The sequence below is a fragment of the Rutilus rutilus genome, assembly GCF_951802725.1.
Source record: "Rutilus rutilus genome assembly, chromosome: 12".
In the NCBI taxonomy this organism is placed as follows: domain Eukaryota; kingdom Metazoa; phylum Chordata; class Actinopteri; order Cypriniformes; family Leuciscidae; genus Rutilus; species Rutilus rutilus.
In genome coordinates this window covers 4131254-4151303 of record NC_140217.1, presented here as the reverse complement: position 1 = coordinate 4151303, position 20050 = coordinate 4131254, and the positions used below count along the sequence as shown (strand labels likewise).

The 20050-nt window shown below is 39.5% G+C and overlaps 2 protein-coding genes across 7 annotated transcripts in view; both read right to left on the bottom strand.

Annotated features, from left to right (window-relative positions):
* Nucleotides 1–15617, bottom strand: part of kdm4aa (lysine (K)-specific demethylase 4A-a) — a 28401-nt gene extending 12784 nt beyond the window's left edge. The window contains exons 1-12 of one of the 2 annotated variants that reach the window (XM_084426566.1): nucleotides 15503–15617; nucleotides 14055–14214; nucleotides 13766–13941; nucleotides 10672–10786; nucleotides 10397–10590; nucleotides 9729–9778; nucleotides 9537–9640; nucleotides 9314–9451; nucleotides 7996–8399; nucleotides 7240–7415; nucleotides 5092–7160; nucleotides 2976–3066 (exon numbers count right to left, since the gene is read on the bottom strand). In XM_084426566.1, the coding sequence (XP_084282692.1) occupies nucleotides 2976–3066; nucleotides 5092–7160; nucleotides 7240–7415; nucleotides 7996–8399; nucleotides 9314–9451; nucleotides 9537–9640; nucleotides 9729–9778; nucleotides 10397–10590; nucleotides 10672–10786; nucleotides 13766–13941; nucleotides 14055–14201 (3664 nt within the window). In that variant the 5' untranslated portion in view covers nucleotides 14202–14214; nucleotides 15503–15617. The remainder of the gene's footprint in view (nucleotides 1–2975; nucleotides 3067–5091; nucleotides 7161–7239; nucleotides 7416–7995; nucleotides 8400–9313; nucleotides 9452–9536; nucleotides 9641–9728; nucleotides 9779–10396; nucleotides 10591–10671; nucleotides 10787–13765; nucleotides 13942–14054; nucleotides 14215–15502) is intronic. The other variant, XM_084426567.1, reaches the window with a different exon arrangement.
* Nucleotides 15618–17487: 1870 nt separating this feature from the next.
* The window catches only part of ptprfa (protein tyrosine phosphatase receptor type Fa), a 232051-nt gene continuing 229488 nt past the window's right edge, over nucleotides 17488–20050 (bottom strand). For all 5 annotated transcript variants that reach the window (XM_084425208.1, XM_084425210.1, XM_084425212.1 and 2 more), the window contains 2 exons: nucleotides 19700–19835; nucleotides 17488–18222 (listed from right to left, as the gene is read on the bottom strand). In XM_084425208.1, the coding sequence (XP_084281334.1) occupies nucleotides 18154–18222; nucleotides 19700–19835 (205 nt within the window). In that variant the 3' untranslated portion in view covers nucleotides 17488–18153. The remainder of the gene's footprint in view (nucleotides 18223–19699; nucleotides 19836–20050) is intronic.

The window sequence follows — 20050 nt, the reverse complement described above, 5'->3', positions numbered from 1 at the left end:
ATTTTAGGAGATTAAGTCGTTAAACGTTTTTTCACGTTAAGTGTTTTAGAATGTATTTTATCCGCGCGCACAAAAGACTCCAACGGACACAGAGTGAAAGACTGGATTTGTTCTCTCGATCAGGTAACGTTAGGGTACAAGTGATTTCAAAACTTCTCAGCCGGTTCTAATTTGATTTTTGGATGCTGTGAACATTTTTAGCTAAAAAGACCGGATCCAGTTTAGCATTTATTGTTGTTTCTGCAGTTAAAAGACAAAGTTGAAAATTCTGTCTACTATCGTTATTTTAATAATTTCTTTATTTAAATTTTATTTATTGATCTGTCAGGGTTATCTAATCTAACTATTTGTGGCTTGTGTTTTGAATATATGTTCCCCTGCACTTTAGGCATTTTGCACACATTTGCTCCTCATCTTGTGACTTGATTCTGATTTATTTCGTTTTGTATTTTAATTATTAGAAAGGTATATTCTGTTCTAATTTAATTTAGTAAATTAATTGTTTATTTTTTCGGTGCATCGATGTTGTGCTGTACTTAGAGCTTGCTCGCACAGGTAATTTAGCCAATTTAATTTGATTTGCATGTGAAATATAAATCCTGTCTGCAGTGTGGCCTTTCTGGAGTTATGTTATTTCTTAGTTTTATTGATCCAAAATGTTTTTATACATTTTCTTCTATATCTTTGTGTGATTTTCTGTACATCGCGGCTTTGAAATGTTAAAGCCCCGCCCCCATACACATGGTTCGACTATTAATCGACTATAGGCAAGACTTGACGATTCTGATTCGACTATGAAAATCCATAGTCGGGGACACCCCTAGAAATTACACACTTTGCACACTTGCAACACATTTCAGAACGATTTTTCAGTGGAAAATAGTGTGGGACTCTATGCACAGCTGCTTCTCCATTTAACTGCACACATGGAACTCATCACTAACATATGTTTTAATTAGGCCTGTTGATTAATGCAGTAATTTCATTCATTAGTTATGGGAAAAATAATGTGATTAACGCATTTAACACATCCGCCCTGCCCCAGACCTACATAGGTCATCTTACATTTCATACAGTTGCAGGGAAACAACTATAATTCAAGACCTTAGAATAACCATAAAATTCAAGATATTGGGGCCAAAAATGCCCCTGTATGAGTTTTTATGCCTCATATATATATATATCATATGATATAGTTAAGCAATATTATACGAGTAACGGGTATCACAAAATATGTGATATTGATTTTATACAACAGATCAATAAATACAAATGTTACAAAGTACTCATTAAGACATTTTCTGCCACCTCCTGGCAGTTTTAGATTGTTATTTAAAGTATCATTTCATTTCAAAAAATATATTTTATATATTATTCACCAAAAAATGACAAGTCTGTCATCATTTACTCACTCGTGTTGTTTCAAAACTGCATGGCTTTCTTTCTTTTGTTGGTAGCAAAAGCAAAATACCAATTCAGATGCAGCTTCTGAAAAAAGGCCATTATAGCTTAAAATTTTATGTGTAATACATTTTATGTTGAATCACTTAAAATATTTTTCTAAAGCTACTTTTTGTAATGTCTATTTGATGCTTTTCTAATTTAACACAATACTGACTTGAATAGAATAAAATGATATTTTAGGGGAATGTGCGATTTATTTGCAATTAAATTTTTTTTTTATTTATATATATATTATTTATTTATTTAATATGGACATAGCAATAACATTGGACGAACCAGATGCATTGTTTAAAGTGTTATAGCACATGTGCTAATTTTCAACACCTGTCCATAGGGGCTTTTACAACAGATAAAAACACATTGTTAAACAAAACAAGACACATATTACACATGGGAACAACTTTGGCCCGATTTAAGCCACTGTTTGAGCTCTCTGGTAAAGATTTTAATATTGTTCTGCAGTTTGAATCCAGTGGGGAGAGAGTTCCACAGTGTCGCCCCTCTGAAGGAGAAGCTAGACTGTCCAAAAGATTTTCTAAACTTTGGGAGCACACAATCCCCACTAACTGAGGCTCTGGTGGAAGGTCTAAGAGAGCCCTGACGCCTCTGCATGAGGCCAGAGAACAGTGGTGACACACAGTTGTTCAAACATTTAAAAGTCAATTTCAAAATACTCAAATTTACAAAATTTTCAAAAGTAAAAAGCTTATGCTTTTGTATGATATCACAATGATGCCATCTCATTGGTTTTTTGTCAAATATCTTAATTGCCTGTTTATATAGAGAAGTAACTGGTTTCAGAGTGGACACTGATGTTTGTGACCATGCTGTAATACAGTATTAATACAATAATAATACAGCTGTAATACAATTAACCTGCACATAATGTAATTAACTAGATTGCAATAGCTTGACAGCCCTAGTTTAAATAGACTAAAATCATATATTTGCTATCTTTATAATACTATTATAATATAATTAATTATGATTGGAAGTTAAGACGGAAAGAGTTTTGTAGTTCCACAGCTCGCTACGGGAGAACACTTTAGCGGAAGCTCGTGTAACACTGATATTTTAGTAGAAATACATCGGCAGTCGACTGATTGGTTGAAAAGTGGCCCATTACAGTAACGACAGATCACACATTAGTGTTATCTTAGCATTATTATAGTATAAATAAAATATAGTATTTATTAATATTTAGATTTTTTAGTATTCTTTTTTATTTTAGTTTAATGTTTACTAATTTTATTATGTGCTTTTTTTGTCATTTTATTAGATTTTGTGTGTTTTTTAATATTTCTATTTACCTTTAATTTTTTTTATTTGAGCTTTGGTTTTAGTCATTTTAGTACTTCAGCTTGAAATTATTTTATTTCAGTTAGTTGCCAAGGCAAACATTTGTAATTTTCCTTTTAAGTTTTTAAGTTGACGGTTATTCATTCAGCTTTATTTCACTTTGGGAAAATTATTTTTTAATAGTTTTTCTTCTAATCAACATGAACACTGACCTTCATCACTGATGCTGTCCTTCATCAGAGGATGATGCCTGGGGAGTCTGGGAAGTCTGTGCTGAGCTTCCACTGGACGTTCATCTTCTTTCTGCAGGACGACACACACACACACACACACTCATTACAAACAGCAGAGTGCACAAACCCCCTAGTGAATTATGATGGAACTGCAGGGGGGTTGTGATTTGGTGACTGAAATACCAGTCAAATGTGGGGAAAAAACTAAAACGTATACAATAAAAATGTACAAATAATAATTCAGAGCAGTTTTTATACAGTAAATACACTAAGCACATAAACCTGCATCATCTCCACAGCTAAATGCACTGAAATGCATTTGAGCATTTCAATTAAATTATTACTCTTTTAAATTTGTAAATTGGGCTTATTTTGTTATATTGCCTGGAGCAATTAACGTCACGCTACTACTAATAATGAAAGCAAGTACTCAGACTTTTATTAAGAGAGATGTTTTAAATGATGACAGCAGTAATTCATCAGATGAGGAAGAGCGCTGTAAGCAGGCTCATATCCAGACATGTGAAGTAGTAGTGTGCAGTTTCATCATTTTAAATAGCCGGGTCTGTGCTAGCGGAGAGATGCTGTACAGCACCAGGATCGTTTGCTAGCACGAGGTAGTAAAAGCATTCAAGAAGGAGAGTTTCGTTCTGCACTGTTTTGTGGGTGTGTTTGCACTGCTAACTGATTTGCATTATATACTGCTGCAGGAATGAGTCCTAAAACCTGGAAACAAGTTCAGGTTCCAACTTCCAAAAGCCAGTGGGTTTTTGGTTAAATGGCTGAAGTACAGCTAGTGGTTAAACAACCTCAAAATATTTCACATTTTATTCTGCGACATAAAATACATCAGTAATACCCAGTTGTGATCGTTTTAAAGAGGTGGTTGATTATGATTTCACTTTTCTAACTTTAGTTAGTGTGTAATGTTGCTGTTTGAGCATAAACAACATCCGCAAAGTTACAACGCTCAAAGTTCAAAGCAAAGCGAGATATTTGCTTTTAAAGAAATCGCTTTTTAAGGACTACAACAAACGGCTGATAGGAACTACACCACATTCCTCCCGGGTTAGTGACATCACCAACCCTAAAATTTACATAAACCCGCCCCCGGAACACGATTTATAGATTATCAAGACAGAATATGCTAATCAATGACTAGAAGATAACTACACATAAGCTGCATAAATTTATCAACTAACCATTCAGAAAAGTTGTCACTTCTTCTTGAGTCTCTCCATCGTTGTCTGACTCGGTTTGAACATAAAAGGCTAAACGTTTTTGAAATTTTCAGTGCATGTCTGTGTGAGTGGAAGCTGTTGAAGCTCCGCCTCCTGTGCCGGGAGCAGCAGCTCATTTGCATTTAAAGGGACAGACACAAAACGAGGCTGTTTTTGCTCGCCCTCAAAAAGTATCAAATTTAACATGTTATATAAAAATATCTGTGGGGTATTTTGAGCTAAAACTTCACATACACACTCTGGGGACATCAGAGATGTATTTACATCTTGTGAAAAGGGCATTAAACCACCCCTTTAAGCTTTTCCTTGTCTTGAAAAAGGCAGTTGCTATAAAGTGGCTAAATGAGACTACAGATATTGTCCGAGACACTCATCTATTCACTTGTTCACTTTTACAGATTCTTTTTACAGCTAGTTTATAAAAATCGCACTCTTGCAAACTATTCCAACTCACACTTTTTATTTTAAAATAAAGACTGAAAGAGTTTAAAGAGTTTGGCTGAAAGAGTCGTTGAAGTCATGTGACCGTGGTGTAGTTCGTTTATAGCCTAACTCTAGCTTTTTACTTCTGCCGATTGTATTTAGGCTTCAAAATTCATAACAGTTGTGTTCATTTGTGAAGGTTATCATGATGAACGGAACATGTAGGAATAATTAAACACAGAGTTGTTCACAGAGCTTATTTCCTGCAAAATCCAAAAGCCAATTTTAAAAACCCTTTTGATTTTTTGATTAGGGAACCAGGGTGATGCTAATTTCTGGGCTGGTCTACAAAATGACGTCATCAGCGCGGCAGTCAATCCCTTTAATGAATCAGGTAATTAAACAACAGAGACAGACGGCATCATACGCACCTTACAGTCCTCTTGGGAATCGCTATCAGAGTCGCTGTCTCGGTAACTCTCATGCCGAATGCGCGGCTCGGGGTCGCTGTAATCTCCTTTAGCGTAGCTGTGGACGTGCAGCACCTCGGCAGGGCTCAGCGTCCTCTGGAAGATGTGCTGGACTGCGGGCGGACACACCGGACTACCGCCCACTGACGCCGATTCTGCATGCGTAGGATTGATGGCGCTGCTGCTGGATTCTGTGGTGACATGATGTGTGACGGTGGAGTTAATGCTGGGCTTGTGTTTAGGGCTGTTGATGGGTTCTGATTGGACATGACAGGTGGGGGCGGAGTTAATGCTGGGCTCATATGGAGCAGGGCTGATGGTGTTTATATTGCTGTTGCTGGGTTCTGATTGGGCATCACAGGTGGGGGCGGAGTTAATGCCGTGTTCACACAGACTTGGGCTGATGGTGTTTATAGTGCTGTTGCTAGGTTCTGATTGGGCATCACAGGTGGGGGCGGAGTTAATGCCGGGCTCATATGGACCAAGGCTGATGGTGTTTATATTGCTGTTGCTGGGTTCTGATTGGGCATCACAGATGGGGGTGGAGTTAATGCCGGGCTCGTATGGACCAGGGCTGATGGTGTTTATATTGCTGTTGCTGGGTTCTGATTGGGCATCACAGGTTGGGGCGGAGTTAATGCCGGGTTCACACAGACTTGGGCTGATGGTGTTTAAAATGCTGTTGCTGGGTTCTGATTGGGCATCACAGGTGGGGTCGGAGTCAATGCCAGGTTCACACAGACTTGGGCTGATGGTGTTTATATTGCTGGGTTCTGATTGGACATCACAGGTGGGGGCGGAGTTAATGCCAGGCTCATATGGACCAGGGCTGATGGTGTTTATAATGCTGTTGCTGGGTTCTGATAGGGCATCACAGGTGGGGGCGGAGTTAATGCCGGACTCATATGGACCAGGGCTGATGGTGTTTATAATGCTGTTGCTGGGTTCTGATAGGGCATCACAGGTGGGGGGGGAGTTAATGCCGGACTCATATGGACCAGGGCTGATGGTGTTTATATTGTTGTTGCTGGGTTCTGATTGGGCATCACAGGTGGGGGCGGAGTCAATGCTGGGTTCACACAGACTTGGGCTGATGGTGTTTATAGTGCTGTTGCTAGGTTCTGATTGGACATCACAGGTGGGGGCAGAGTTAATGCCGGGCTCACAAGGACCAGGGCTGATGGTGTTTATAGTGCTGTTGATGGGTTCTGATTGGGCATCACAGATGGGGGCGGAGTTAATGCCAGACTCATATGGACCAGGGCTGATGGTGTTTATATTGCTGTTGCTGGGTTCTGATTGGGCATCACAGGTGGGGGCAGAGTCAATGCTGGGTTCACACAGACTTGGGCTGATGGTGTTTATAGTGCTGTTGCTAGGTTCTGATTGGACATCACAGGTGGGGGCGGAGTTAATGCCGGGCTCACACGGACCAGGGTTGATGGTGTTTATAGTGCTGTTGCTGGGTTCTGATTGGGCATCACAGGTGGGGGCGGAGTTAATGCCGGGCTCACATGGACTAGGGCTGATGGTGTTTATAGTGCTGTTGCTGGGTTCTGTGATGTCATCACAGGTGGGGGCGGAGTTAATGCTGTGTTGAGAGGAGATGCTGCTGGTTACAGATACGAGGGGTGTGACGTCAGCGGCAGAGACGTCACTGGAACAGGAATGGGGCGTGACGTCACTCGGCTGAGCATCAGTGATGCTAACAGTTGTCAGATCAGTGTTTGGAGTGATGTCATCAGGGATGGTCTGGACATCACAGCTTTGAGTGACATGTCCAGACTGAGAGGCATTACTGCGCGGAGCCACATCATCACCGAAGCTGTTTGTGGATTGTGAGGATGAGGTGACGGTGACATCGCTGGGATCAGAAGGAGTGATGTCATCTCTTTGCTGCATTGTGACGTCACTGCTGGAGGTGGGGTTTGATGGCGAGAGCTCCGCCTCCATGCAGGGAGGGGCTTGATTCTCTTGCTGCTGTGGAGGGGGCGTGTCTGTCTCCATGGTCTCCTCAGCTTTAACATCACCTGCAGAAACACACATTGGTCAGTTTAGTATTTGTATTATAGCATCGCCAAGTTTCATATGCTGTATCTGAGGCTCTACCTGGGTCAGCGGAGATGGATTGTTCCTTCTCGTCGCCCGTCTCAGTCTGGCTGAGTTTGGCTTTCTTTTTCTCAACTTCCTCCTCTTCGACCTTCACTTGATTGTCATCTTCTTTAGCTTCATTGCCAGTGCTGGGTCTGAGCCGCTTCTGCCCCACGTTCTGCTTTGGACTGCTTCTGTATGAAGAGATTAGAGATAAATATACACTTTAGTGGGTTGAAATTTTAATTGTGTAGTTTTCAGTCCCACTTTATATTAAGTGGCTTTAAGCACTGTGTACTTGCATCGAAAAGTAAGTTGAAACACTTTTGCTGCTATTGAGGTGCAATACGGGTAAGGTTAGGGACAGGTGTGGTGGTATGGGTAGGTTTAAGGATGGGTTAAGGTGTAAGGGAAGGGTCAACAGTGTAATTACATTAATTAATTACAGCTGTAATTACATGCAGGTATTTTTTTAAATATAAGTACAATGTAAAAACATGTAAGTGCACAATAAGTCCATTGTATCACATTATTAATTTCAATGTTAGTACATAGTTGTTAAAGCCACTTAATATAAAGTGGGACCTAGTTTTCTAGTAAGGTACCATATCTTCTAGCAAAACCTTCAACAGTGTTTACTTCATATCAGTGTTTATATACTATAATAGTATTAGTTTAAGGGGTCATGACATGGATTTTATAAACTTATTTTAATATGTTCCTTGAGGTTCACTTAGAAACTTTACTAACTTTATTAATATTATTTCTACACACCTGTTGATTTGCTCTGAAGTGCTGCTAGGTTCTTCATCACTAACAGGCTTTTTCTCCTCTGCCTCCAGCTCTCCTTTCTCTACTTCTGTTTTCTCCTTCCCTCCATCGGTCTCTCTTTTCACCTCCTTCGCAGACAATGTTTCTGTGTTGTCCCGCTTCTCTTTACCATCCGTGTCAGCTTTCTGCTCCTCTCCAGGCTCCGCTTCTCCTCTCTCTTCTTTGCTGCTATCGCTGAGCTCTCCTTTCTCGTTCTCTGTCAGGAGCTCTGACATCGCTGGCGTGGTCTTTGAGTGGTCAATGGGCGCATTGTCCTTTCCTGCTTTCCAAAGTTTATAACGTTCTGGTTGAAACTTGCGAACAAACAAATCCATGGATATCTTCACCATGTCCTTCCGGCAGGAACACTGAGAAAGAGACGCACATCAACAATCAAAAACATACCTGTGGTTCCATTCTTAAAGGCGCACTATGCAGGTTCCGTTTTTCTCAAACAGCGCCCCCTAGAGTCGCTGTGGAGTGCTTGTATTTAACGATACTGTCGTAAACACCACTCACGCAGAGCCGTCTCTGCACTCTACCGACCGCGCTTTCTTCATCGACTCTGCCATGATTCACGTCTGAAATGCGTGCTAGTATCTTCCATAGAGGCTGCTTCATATGTTGTTGATGTATGTGAAGTCGTGCCATAAAGCAAGTCGTGATTCTCGTGAGATTTGTCGGGATGCCACCTCTCAAACCTGTATTGCAAGATTTGCCAGCGGCGTCCGCCCCTGCTTTGCTATCGGGATGATTCGCCCTACTACGAGTTCGTTTACCATCAAAATGATTTCGAAGCTGTTAAATTAAAGGTATAGTGGAGGATTTTCTTTTTCCGGGTGGATCATCAAGACTATTGGTCCTCCTAAGTATCAATCATTCTGGTGATATGTTTACGTAAGGCCGTCGTACGTGCTCGTGCACACGATTCACACGATGGCGTGCGCTCAAAACACAGGTTGGGCTTCCCACTGATGCCTCAGTCGCGAAGTTTCTACTTGACAGGTAAAGTTTGGCATGCTATTTGGAGAAATCCATTTAAAATCACTGCTAGTAAAAGTTAATGTAAGCTATGATTAGCTCGTGCATGCTCTCTCGTGCACACGTTTAATAGGCGTTCCCTCTCGGGAGCAGGGAGAGTGTTGCGCATGTGCATTTTTTCAAAAAGTGGAGAGGGCGGTTCTTTTCTAAAATTCGGGAAAATCCTCCGCTATACCTTTAAGGTACAAATCTTGCATAGTGTTCCTTTAAGATCCAAAAACGGAGGTTAAAAAACACCTACCAATGTTGCCAGCTTGCCGTAATCTATCCAGCGCTGGGATGCGAAGTTGGTGGATTCGGCACAGTTGAAGCCATGGTTAAACCCAGCATGATATCCAAATGGGAAGGTCACAATAAACTGACCTGCTTCCTGTGTGACCTAATGAATGAAGCAGAAAGAAGTCAAATCAGGAGATTAAAATCAAGCATGACATGATAAGATGATAAAAAATAAGGTAACTAACCTTCTCAAAGGGTATTCCATACTTCCTCAGAATTGACGGTGAAATTAAAGTCATTTTGTGTCGCAAGAAGGCTTCACAACTTTGGGCGCTTCCAGGAAAAAATCCTGCATGAATGAAAATGAGAAGAGTCCTGAGTAAAGGAGCCGCTGAAGGAGAGGAGGAACTAACTATGTGTTTAAAAGACCACTGTACCTTTAGCAAGACGCTCCAATCTTTTCCCGTGCTCTGGAGGAACAACATACCTGCAGAAGACCAAGTAATAATGCTTCTGAAATCTCTTTAGGATGGTATGAATATTAATAGGGTCTGTAAGCTTTAATAACGTTTCTGAAAGAAGTCTCTTCTGCTCACCAAGGCTGCATTGATTTGATCAAAAAACATAGTAAAAAACGTAATATTGTGAAATATTAATACAATTTGAAATAGCTGTTTTATATGTTGAATATATTGTAAAATGTAATGTATTCCGCTGAATTTTCAGCATCATTACTCCAGTCTTCAGTGTCACACGATCCTTCAGAAATCATAATAATATGATGATTTGCTGCTCAAGAAACATTTATGATAATTAGCAATGGTGAAAAGAGTTTAAATTTGAAAACTGATCATTTTCTTCAGGATTCTTTGATGTAAGAGAAAGTTCAAAAGAACAGCATTTCTTTGAAATAAAAATCTTTTGTAATGTTAAAAATGTCTTTACTGTCACTTCACTTCAACTGAATGCGTCCTTGCTGAATAAAAGTAGTCATTTCTTTAAAAAACATTTGAATGGTAGTGTATACGAACAAATGCTTCTTATGAGCTATATTTCCTGTTCCCCATGGGTAAATGCACACATTAAACACGAGTTGAGACAGTACCAGGACTTGGGTTCTCCAAAGTGAAGGTAGTTAATGCTGTAGAGATCCATGTCCTCTGTGTGCCAGGCGAATGTGCTCTTCCACATCCCGAAATAAAGATATGGAGTGTTTACTCCTTTGATAGTGATTCCACTCTCTCTCTCCACAGTGTCCAAAATAGTGTTGAGACGACCAATATTCCACTCCGTCACGTCCTGTATACAGTCACATATATATGTGCAATCATTGAATAGCACTTATAACTGAAAGATAGTAGTGAAGAATATTTTACTCACTGGATCATAGAGGGTTCCGCTGACATCTGCTCCATATAATGGTGGATTGAATGTTAAATTCTTCCAATATTTCCTCTCCAGTTCATCAAAATCAGCATATATGGGATTACAGAACCTGGAGTCGAGTTAGAGAATCGTTTTATTAACAGTGATACGACATTCTCAATGCTTTAGTTTTATATTAATATAATTTTATAAAGTGAACAAGAATATACAGTGGGTGATAATAGCCGCTTTCCGACCGGAGGAACCTTTTCACGGTTCCTAGAACTATTGGCTAAAGTACCCGGATGTCGGCGTGTTCGCACCGCAGGAACTAGGAACGATTTTAGTTCTAGGAACTCCATTTGGAGGAACTAATTTAGGTCCTACTTCAGAGTAGGGTCTAAACCAGCACTATAGGAACTATCCGTGACGTTAGTGTTCGCTGATTGACCGAACGCACGCGGAACACCAGCACCCGCCATTTTTAAAACAGCTATAATGTAAACACACAGATTATAGCTTATATATTTACTCCAGAAACTAACTATACAAACATGGAAAACAGTGATAGATGGGTCTCTAAACCTTTAAGCTGAAGAGAAAATCCAACGCAACTTTGAGGGGACTGAGCCAAACATGATTATGTTTATCTGCCCAGCTAGCAACACTGGACATCAACCACACGGCATAGGCTAATAACCTTTTTTTCATATACTGTCTACTTTCTATAACAGTTCTATCTAATAACATGTTAAACAGTACTGTTAGACAGATCGCTAACTAATAAACACAGAGAGTGCGAGCATTGTTTGCTCTGGCGTTCTCAGCGCCGCCAAAATAAAGGTCCGTCGCGCCGTCAAAATAAAAGTCGCCGTGCTTGCATCACTCCCTTACCCCTCCTACCAGTTCCTATGGCCGCTTGGCCAGTGCGAACGCAAACAGCAAAACTGAGTTTGGGGGAGAGTAGTTCTTAGAACTGTTTAGAAGTGGACAGTTCCTAGAACTAAGTTCCTGTAACTACTTGGGCGGAAAGTGGCTAATGTTGGCCAGGATCTGTTTTTACGCCTCGAGATTTGAAAAGTAGGCTATGATATTATCAGCTAATGTTACGTTTCCCTGTTCAATCAGACTTACACTCCTGTTTAAAACTTTGGGGTCGGTACTTTTATAGGTCAAGACATTTATAATGTTACAAAAGATTTAATCCTTTTTTTTCACGTTTCTATTCATCGAACAAACTTCTGAATGGCAGTGTAGTTACATCAGCAAAGTCACTTCATATGTGGAGGATGTTATTCCTTTAGAAAATAATGTGATTAATCCTGCATGCCAACACATTTATTAAAAAGCAAATTAGCAGTCATTTTGATTTCAAAAGGTCATTACCGAAATCTTTGGCCATAACACCGTGTCCTAACTACACGTGACGCGCGATAAAAGTTATCTTTTCCATGTTAATCAGAGTGTTTGTCCTAACCAGCCGCGACTGCGACACGCGACAATTATATTTTAGAAACGGTTTCTATTTTAAGTGTGGCGATGATAATCTCAGGTACTGTTTATGTGCTTTATTTAATGTTAAAAGCGTGTAATGTGACTTTGAATATCATTTAGTGCTCGAGCTTTGTAGCTGTATAAACAACAATGGATAATTCACCTCAGATCTTGAAATTAAACAAATGGAAACAAGAACGTTCAAACTGTGAACAAACAAGTGTATTATCTGACAAAGATTGTTTGTCAATAGCCTATGTATTTGAATAATGATTAAATGGTGTAAAATTAGTGAATTTGATTATGTAGCTACTTATCCATTTTCTAGCGAGTGCCGTCAAGATTACTCTCTGGTGCCGCGAGACTCCGCCCACACGCTGTTCTGATTGGCTGTGGGTTTTGACTGATTTTTTTGTCGCGCCGCGTCTAGTGTGGACGGACAAATTATTTGTCGCTGGAATCTTATCGCATCGCATCTGGTTAGGACTAGGGATGTGCACGAATATTCGATCTGTAATTATTATTCGAAAAATAAAATACTATTCGAATTTTATTGAATTTATGAAGCCGTAAATACTTTGCGGGTCGTAAATGCAGTGAATCCCTGATGAATCCCAAGCACTAACTCGCAGTTATAATCAAATGCACTGGGTGGCACTGTGGCGCGTGTTTAACAAGTTGTTTGTATTTGATCATAATGTCGTCGTCTGCCTCGCGAAGTTTGGAATTACTAGTCGAAAATGAGGTTACTAAATGATTTTACAAAATGGAATTACTTTTGATCAAATTAATTAATTAATCTGGAGTTATAATATCATCACCACAATGAGAAATCACATGAAATCCAAACAGCAGTCGACTGAGGAAAGACAGCTGTCCATCACTGCATCACGACTGCAGGTAAGCGCAGCTGTAGTGCGAGTGATCCGAGATGAGCAAAATGATTTTGAGACATATTCTTCCTTTAAGTTTTCTTTGAGAGAGGTTTAAGAACTGAAAACGCAAAGTGCTGTTAGAAACTTAGAACTAGAACACTGTTATCTTTATTTCTCTGAAACGTCTGTCAGCGCAGCGCGTTTTCTCACTCGAGCATAAATTGCTGGCGGCGCTCCTCCATGTGGATATTATTGTTTTTCTGAACATAAACGTGAAACAATATAAACACGATAATCATATGCTGACTCGAGTGTATGTGTAACGTTCTGTACGATAACTGGTGCAATCTGCTACTCTGCTTTATTAGGCGTTTTTTCCGTTCGCGCTGCTTGAGCTTATATCCTTTTGTTCTTATATTTTTTTGTTTACACATAGGCCTACTGTTTAATGTTTTCAATTTAGAAAACTTTAACATATATTGTAAGATTGTTGTGTATATTGCAAGCTTGTTGTGTATATTGCCTAATCGTAAGCTTCTTCAGAAATGGTGAAAAAAAAAATAATAATAATTACCTTAAAAAATAACGTCTTTTTCGTTAAACGACATTTAAATAAACGAATATTCGAATTTTATGAGCCCGAATATTCGAATGCAATATTTGTGAAAAATGCCCATCCCTAGTTAGGACACGGTGTGAGGATTCACCCGTATCTAAACACATCATCATTTGCTGCTCACTTGTCTGTGTTGGCTGTTTTGCGGAACTCGCGGACTGTCATTGGCTTCTTCTGGATGTTGTACTGAGTGAAGAGCCCCGATTGGCCAGTGACCACCTGTTGAATAGGGGCGGGAATCACCAGATCATCGATGTCATCATATGTGCGCCGGGGCTTCCAGTCCTTCGGTGGCACCACCTGCAACAGACAAACGCAGCTGCAAACTTCCCATCTACAACACGAAAAAGTCTCTCACAGCGATTTGAGCTGAATGAAAATCTTATTATCAACTTCAACAAAGAGCGGCTAACCTTTGCCATGCCGGCTCTGTGCGCCCCCTGCGACTCCATATATGCGATGTATCTGTTGAACTCTTTGAACTCCTCTTTTGTGGGATGAAAGGTCATGATCCTGATGGCAGGACTCTGGGAGCTTTGAGAGACCGAGTCCGAAGCCATTCTGCCACTTGAACTGTATGAAAAACATGAAGAGATCAGCAACAAAACTAAATCTGTAACATAACATATTCATTTTTGTTTTTGTTTTTAACTCTTGAAACATTGATGGGTAAAATGTGCATTGCATTTACATTCTCCTAACAAGTGTCTTGCTCCAGAAAACATCACCTGACCAACTACTAAACTCCACATGTAAACCACCCCTACTATTACTACTAGTAGTCAAGGTGCAAACATTCATGATAACTTAAAGCAATTTAAAATATCATAATAATAACGAAAAGAGAAATAAAAGCATAATATACCATTCAAATTCAATTTTAAATTCATTAAGAAAGTAATAAAAAAGCTCAGTTTCAAAAACTATTTAATGTTTAATTAAAAATCAAAAATAATTGTTTATAAAATAATTGAAAATTATTCAATGAATTAAATGTATTAATATTTTTAAATTATGACTATAATTTTGTAATAATAAATATTCCAACCTGTTGAAACAACTAAATTAAACTTAAAACAATTATTTACAAAAACAACAATAAAACAGCAGTTAATTAGAGAATATTAATTAAGTTCAAAATGATTTAAACTGGAAAAACTAGAATAAAACAACTTATGACAGTTGACAACGTGCACTTTACTGACAGAAATAACCTTAATGAACTTTTTTCAATTATCAACATTATATGATAAACTACATGCATTTTTTACACAAATACATAACTAAACTCTTTTATTCAAGCTCACGGTATGTAATAAAAGCATTAACCCACTGTAGAGTTTAATAACTGTTATGATTGTGAATGTTGAAGCACCTGTGTAAACTCACACTAGCATGCTAGCTGACATTAGCCAGATAAACACATAATATATGATAATTCAGAGAGATTAATCAGAAAGCATGACATCTATGAATGTGTCATGATCTCATCATCAGGTTCTGCTCAGGAACATTTAAAGTTTGACCCCGAAATCTCTCAAACTCACAGCAAAAACAACACCAAACACACACTGACGGCTAAAGACGCTCAAATGAGCACAAACTTACTCCTGTCGCACAAACACACCGCCTCAGCTCAACACACACACGCTCATACACCTCAACACAGTGCAATTATAGGCTTTTGGAAGTGTATAACTGTGTTATGACATGAATTATTGATCCGCTCCAAACTTTGATGAGCCTGATGGCTAACTACTGTAAACACCGACATTCACGCACTAAAACACACATGAAATCACCATACACACACACAACCCCGCTCATACGTGTCAGGAGAGGCTGAGAGGACTTTACTCACGGGTGTCGCGGGATCAGTTGAGGGATGTTGAGGGCGCAAACTTAGAAAAACTGCGCAGAGAAAGACGCTTACAAACCAGACATGTCCTCCATTAGAGTGAAGCGCGACTGCGCATGCGCGCACACTGTTTACAAAGATGGAAGAAGGCGTTCCCCTGCGCGCGCCCGTAATCAACGCTCTGCACATGGGCTCTATGGGGCCTTAGATAATATGGAACATTTGTAGCTATAAATCTCTCTATATGAACGATATGGGATCATAGAATAATATGGATCATAGATATGAAATATATAGCCTATTGTTTAAAGACTATTTGTATTATATTGATAAAGAGTGATTTAGTTGCAGTCATGTAGATTATATAGGGATATACTGTAGAGCTTCACTCCACATGGGGCCTTATATTTAATTTGAATCATGAGGCCATATAGAGTAGATAGCTATAGAATATATAAATAATATCCAGTAGATTAATGTATAACACACTCCATTTAAGTCCTATGAGGTCTCTATAAATCCCAGACAATATATATATATAGTTGGTATACATCTCGGTGTATCCCTATGGCACTGCACGCTATCCATGCATCTCATATAGAGTAACATAGATGTGAAAATTTAGATTGTATAGATGTACCTACTGGCCTATAGTGTTCATAAATAGTTCATACATAATATTTTAACCCTTTACATATTACATAAAGCTCATACAGGCCTGTACATGCATATGTCTCAAATATCATATAGAGTAATATGTCTGAGTAGCCTTTAAGGTGTATGAATGTTATATAGATTATTAGCCAAATAGCTGTGTATGCAGATAATATATCTGAAATACATCTCTACTGAGTCATATGGATGCAAACGTAAAGAATAGTTTATACTCCCACAGAATATATAGGTTAAATACATAAATAATATATCTATAAACCTTTATAGAGCCATATACTGCCAATGTGAATATATATAGTAGACTGCATAAATAATAGACATTATTTCTAAAATGCACTCATCACATAGAGCCATACAGAAACAAATATATAAATTCAATATATAAATGGAGAACTAAAGTGTCCATGTGTTCCACAACTAATGCATCATGTAGAACAGAATCCAGTCCACATGCCTTCACATTAAACTGAGATGGACGGAGATCTGGCTCTCTGGCAAGGACACACACACACACACACACACACACACACACACACACTGGAGAGGGACCATCTGTTCCCCTGGAAATGTGCTGAAGGAACCAGGATACAGCAAAGCCTCACAAGAAACATGTACAAAACCCAATTAAGCATTTTATTAACACATATTTCTCTCCTTTTTATTAACAAATAGAAAACAGACTGCCTGTACAACAGATTGAATGCCTTTTTTTTTTAGTCTGCATGTAAACACAAAGTCAAATGAATTCATCCCATGTCTGCATTTTTCATCTTCCTTTGTGCTCAGGCCATAGGAGGAAAGAAACACTTGAGTATGCACATATTTCCAGACCAATGATGCTGTCGTGACGTTACGGGAGATTTGTCTTTACGAGCCACGGTGAGAGATGATCAGATGGCTGTTAATACCACATGTGGAGAGTTCAGGAGGTTTCGGGTTCCCGGCCTCAGCCTGTGAGGCGAGTCGTCTGTTTTCTCTCGCTTCAGATGCTAGTCTGAGCGAATGAGAGATGGCAGAGGTTCAGCTGGAGGAACGACACGTGACGGCTGTACATGTGTGGGCAGGTCGTTCAAAACAAGCTGACCTTTGACCTCAGCTGGCCCGGCATGGAACAAGGACTTTGCAGTGGCAGCAAGAACGCCATGTTCTTGTCTTTCTTTCACTCGATAGGCCTTTAGAATGGAAGGGTTTCCAGAAAACGACTGCACACAGAGCAGAACGAGTCTGAACGTGTTCCCTCGGTTCGTTAGTTTAGTCAGTGTCCTTAACTAACTCGGGTGTAAGCATTTCATCTCTTTTATATTTGATTATACGGTTTTATAAAGTATCAGGAGGTGAAAAGGTTTTTTTTTTTTTCTATTTATAAAAGTTCCCCTTTTCCCACCAAATAAAAGTAGATCATTTAAAATATAATAATGATTAAAAGTAAGAAATCATCAGCAGCAGCTCTGAATGCTCCTCTTACAGTATTAGTAACCTGGGTCATGTGAAAATACATGTCCACATGTGCTGAAAATAATTGAACATATACAACAACAAAAAAAAAAAATCACAAATGAATAATAATAATAATATAAGAAACAAATAAGAATAAAAAAAAGAACCCCTTAGATATGCAATGATCAGCATAAATGATACAAATATTGTATTTTCTGACAGATCGTACTGACGATACAATAATAATAATGATAATAATAATAAAAACAATGGCGGATGATGATGATGATAAGGTAATACAGAGACAGGAGCTGTGCATTAGAGACCAGAACGAAGCTTTTGTTGCTGTTTTCAGACAGAGGAACAGGATTGCAGTGATTCCAGTGAAAGACGTCCTGTGATGTCTCCTCTCTTCTGATATTCCTCCTCTCTCAGTCTCTCTTTCTCCCTCCAGCTGTGGTGACTGAATAGGTGGGATGATTATGGCTCAGAAGGAAGCGGCGGCTCTCCGGATGTGGCGTTCTGAGGCGTTCTGGGAGTGGTTACGTTGCATAGTGATCGAAGCTGCCCAGGTACTCCAGAGCTGCTCTGTAGCACAGCTGGTACTGGTCCTGCACACACGGGGACACACACAGTTAAGGAGGACCCATTATGCTGTTTTACATGTTCAACGTGTAAACTCTTTAGTGTGTAATGTTGCTGTTTGAGCATATAAAAGCTCTGCAAAAGTCCCTCCAGCGGGAGTTAAGGCCCGTTCACACCGAGGACGATAACTATGAAGATAACGATAAAGATACAGTTCTAAAACTCGTTCTCAATATTAAAGAACAGCAGAGTTCACAGCACAGCTATAACAATAACGATGTAGAGAAACGATATCGTTGGGATCACTTTCGGAATTTTTTTTTCCCCCAGCTGTTGAACGATAAAACTCTGACAGCCAATCAGAATCCGTTCTAATTTAAAGGGCTCGCGCATTTAAAATGGCAGCCGACATGGTTGAGAAGTTAATCGCAGAGGTCCAGAAAAATCCAGCACTGTTTGACAAGTCAAGCTCCTTTTCAAGAAAATGGATATGGCAAACAATCGTTCATACCCTCTGAATAAATGGTGAGAAGTATTACCTCAGGTATCCAGCGCTCGTTTCCACAACATTGTCTTGCTTCCTTTGAAGTTGCAGGGAAAAAGGTGAACTAGGTGTTGTTTTTATTCCACTATATCAACTCCATCAGCTAAATTCACTGTTAGATTAGATCAACTACACTAGCTTCACTCAAAACATAGCATGCTGAGGACATCTGCTCGTTAAAGCCGTGTAAATGCAACAAGAACAGCAAAGACATGTGTAATGACGTTGTACACACTTTGAAACCGCAGCGTGAGCATAGAATAATAGACCGTTATCGTTCGTTGGTGTGGACACAAATAGTTATCGTTATAGTTATCGTTCTTGGTGTGAACGGCCCTTTATCCTCTATATCAGTGTCAGTGTTTCTGAACTCCCTGAAACGCCTCCATTGTAGTCTTGAGTTTCTTCCGGGAATGAACACGTCACAATATTCCTCATTTAAATAATTAATTCGCAGAATAAAGGGGCGGGGCCTGGTTGAGTTAGTTAGTAGTGTGTTGAAACTGGTGGTTATGGTAAGGGGCGGGACATTCCCCAAACACACTCGAAGCGCTTGACCAATCACAACACACTGATCCAGCTGACCAATCAGAGCACAGTGTGCTTTTCAGAAGGAGGGGCTTCATAGAGACAGGAACTAAACAGAGCGTTACTAACAGACTGGGAAGAGACGGGCTGCAACAATGGAGAATATGGGGAAAATAATGCGTTTTATGAACATTAAGGCATGAAAATCAACTTTACCAATTCAAGACTTTGAAAATGGGCATAATAGGTCCTCTTTAAAACACAGCAGCACAGACTAAACCGCCCTGAGGAGCTTGAACGAATGCTTTACCTAAAAGTGGATCATGTTCTCAGCCTCATTCCTTCCTGATTTGCAGCAACATGAGAACTTTTACATTTTCAGTTGAACCATTCCTTTTACGCCAGAGAGTGTGAGGTTTGTGTGAGCTTACCTCTGTCTGTACCATGGCAGGTCTCTGCGTGCGGAGTGTTTTTATGGTCTGGAACATGTCCACCACCCCTTCATACCTCATCCGCTCCAGGACAATACTTAAAGTGATGAAGACTCCTGTTCTGCCGACACCAGCACTGAGACAGAGAGACAGAGAGAGAGAGAGAGAGAGAGAGAGAGAGAGAGAGAGACAGCAGTTCAGCACACAAACACAACATCTACCGTTCGAACGAAAAAACAAGATTTTTTAAGTCTCTTCTGCTCACCAAGATAATACTGTAAAAATACTGTATTATTACAATTTAAAATAACCGTTTTCTATTTGAATATATTTTAAAATGTAATTTATTCC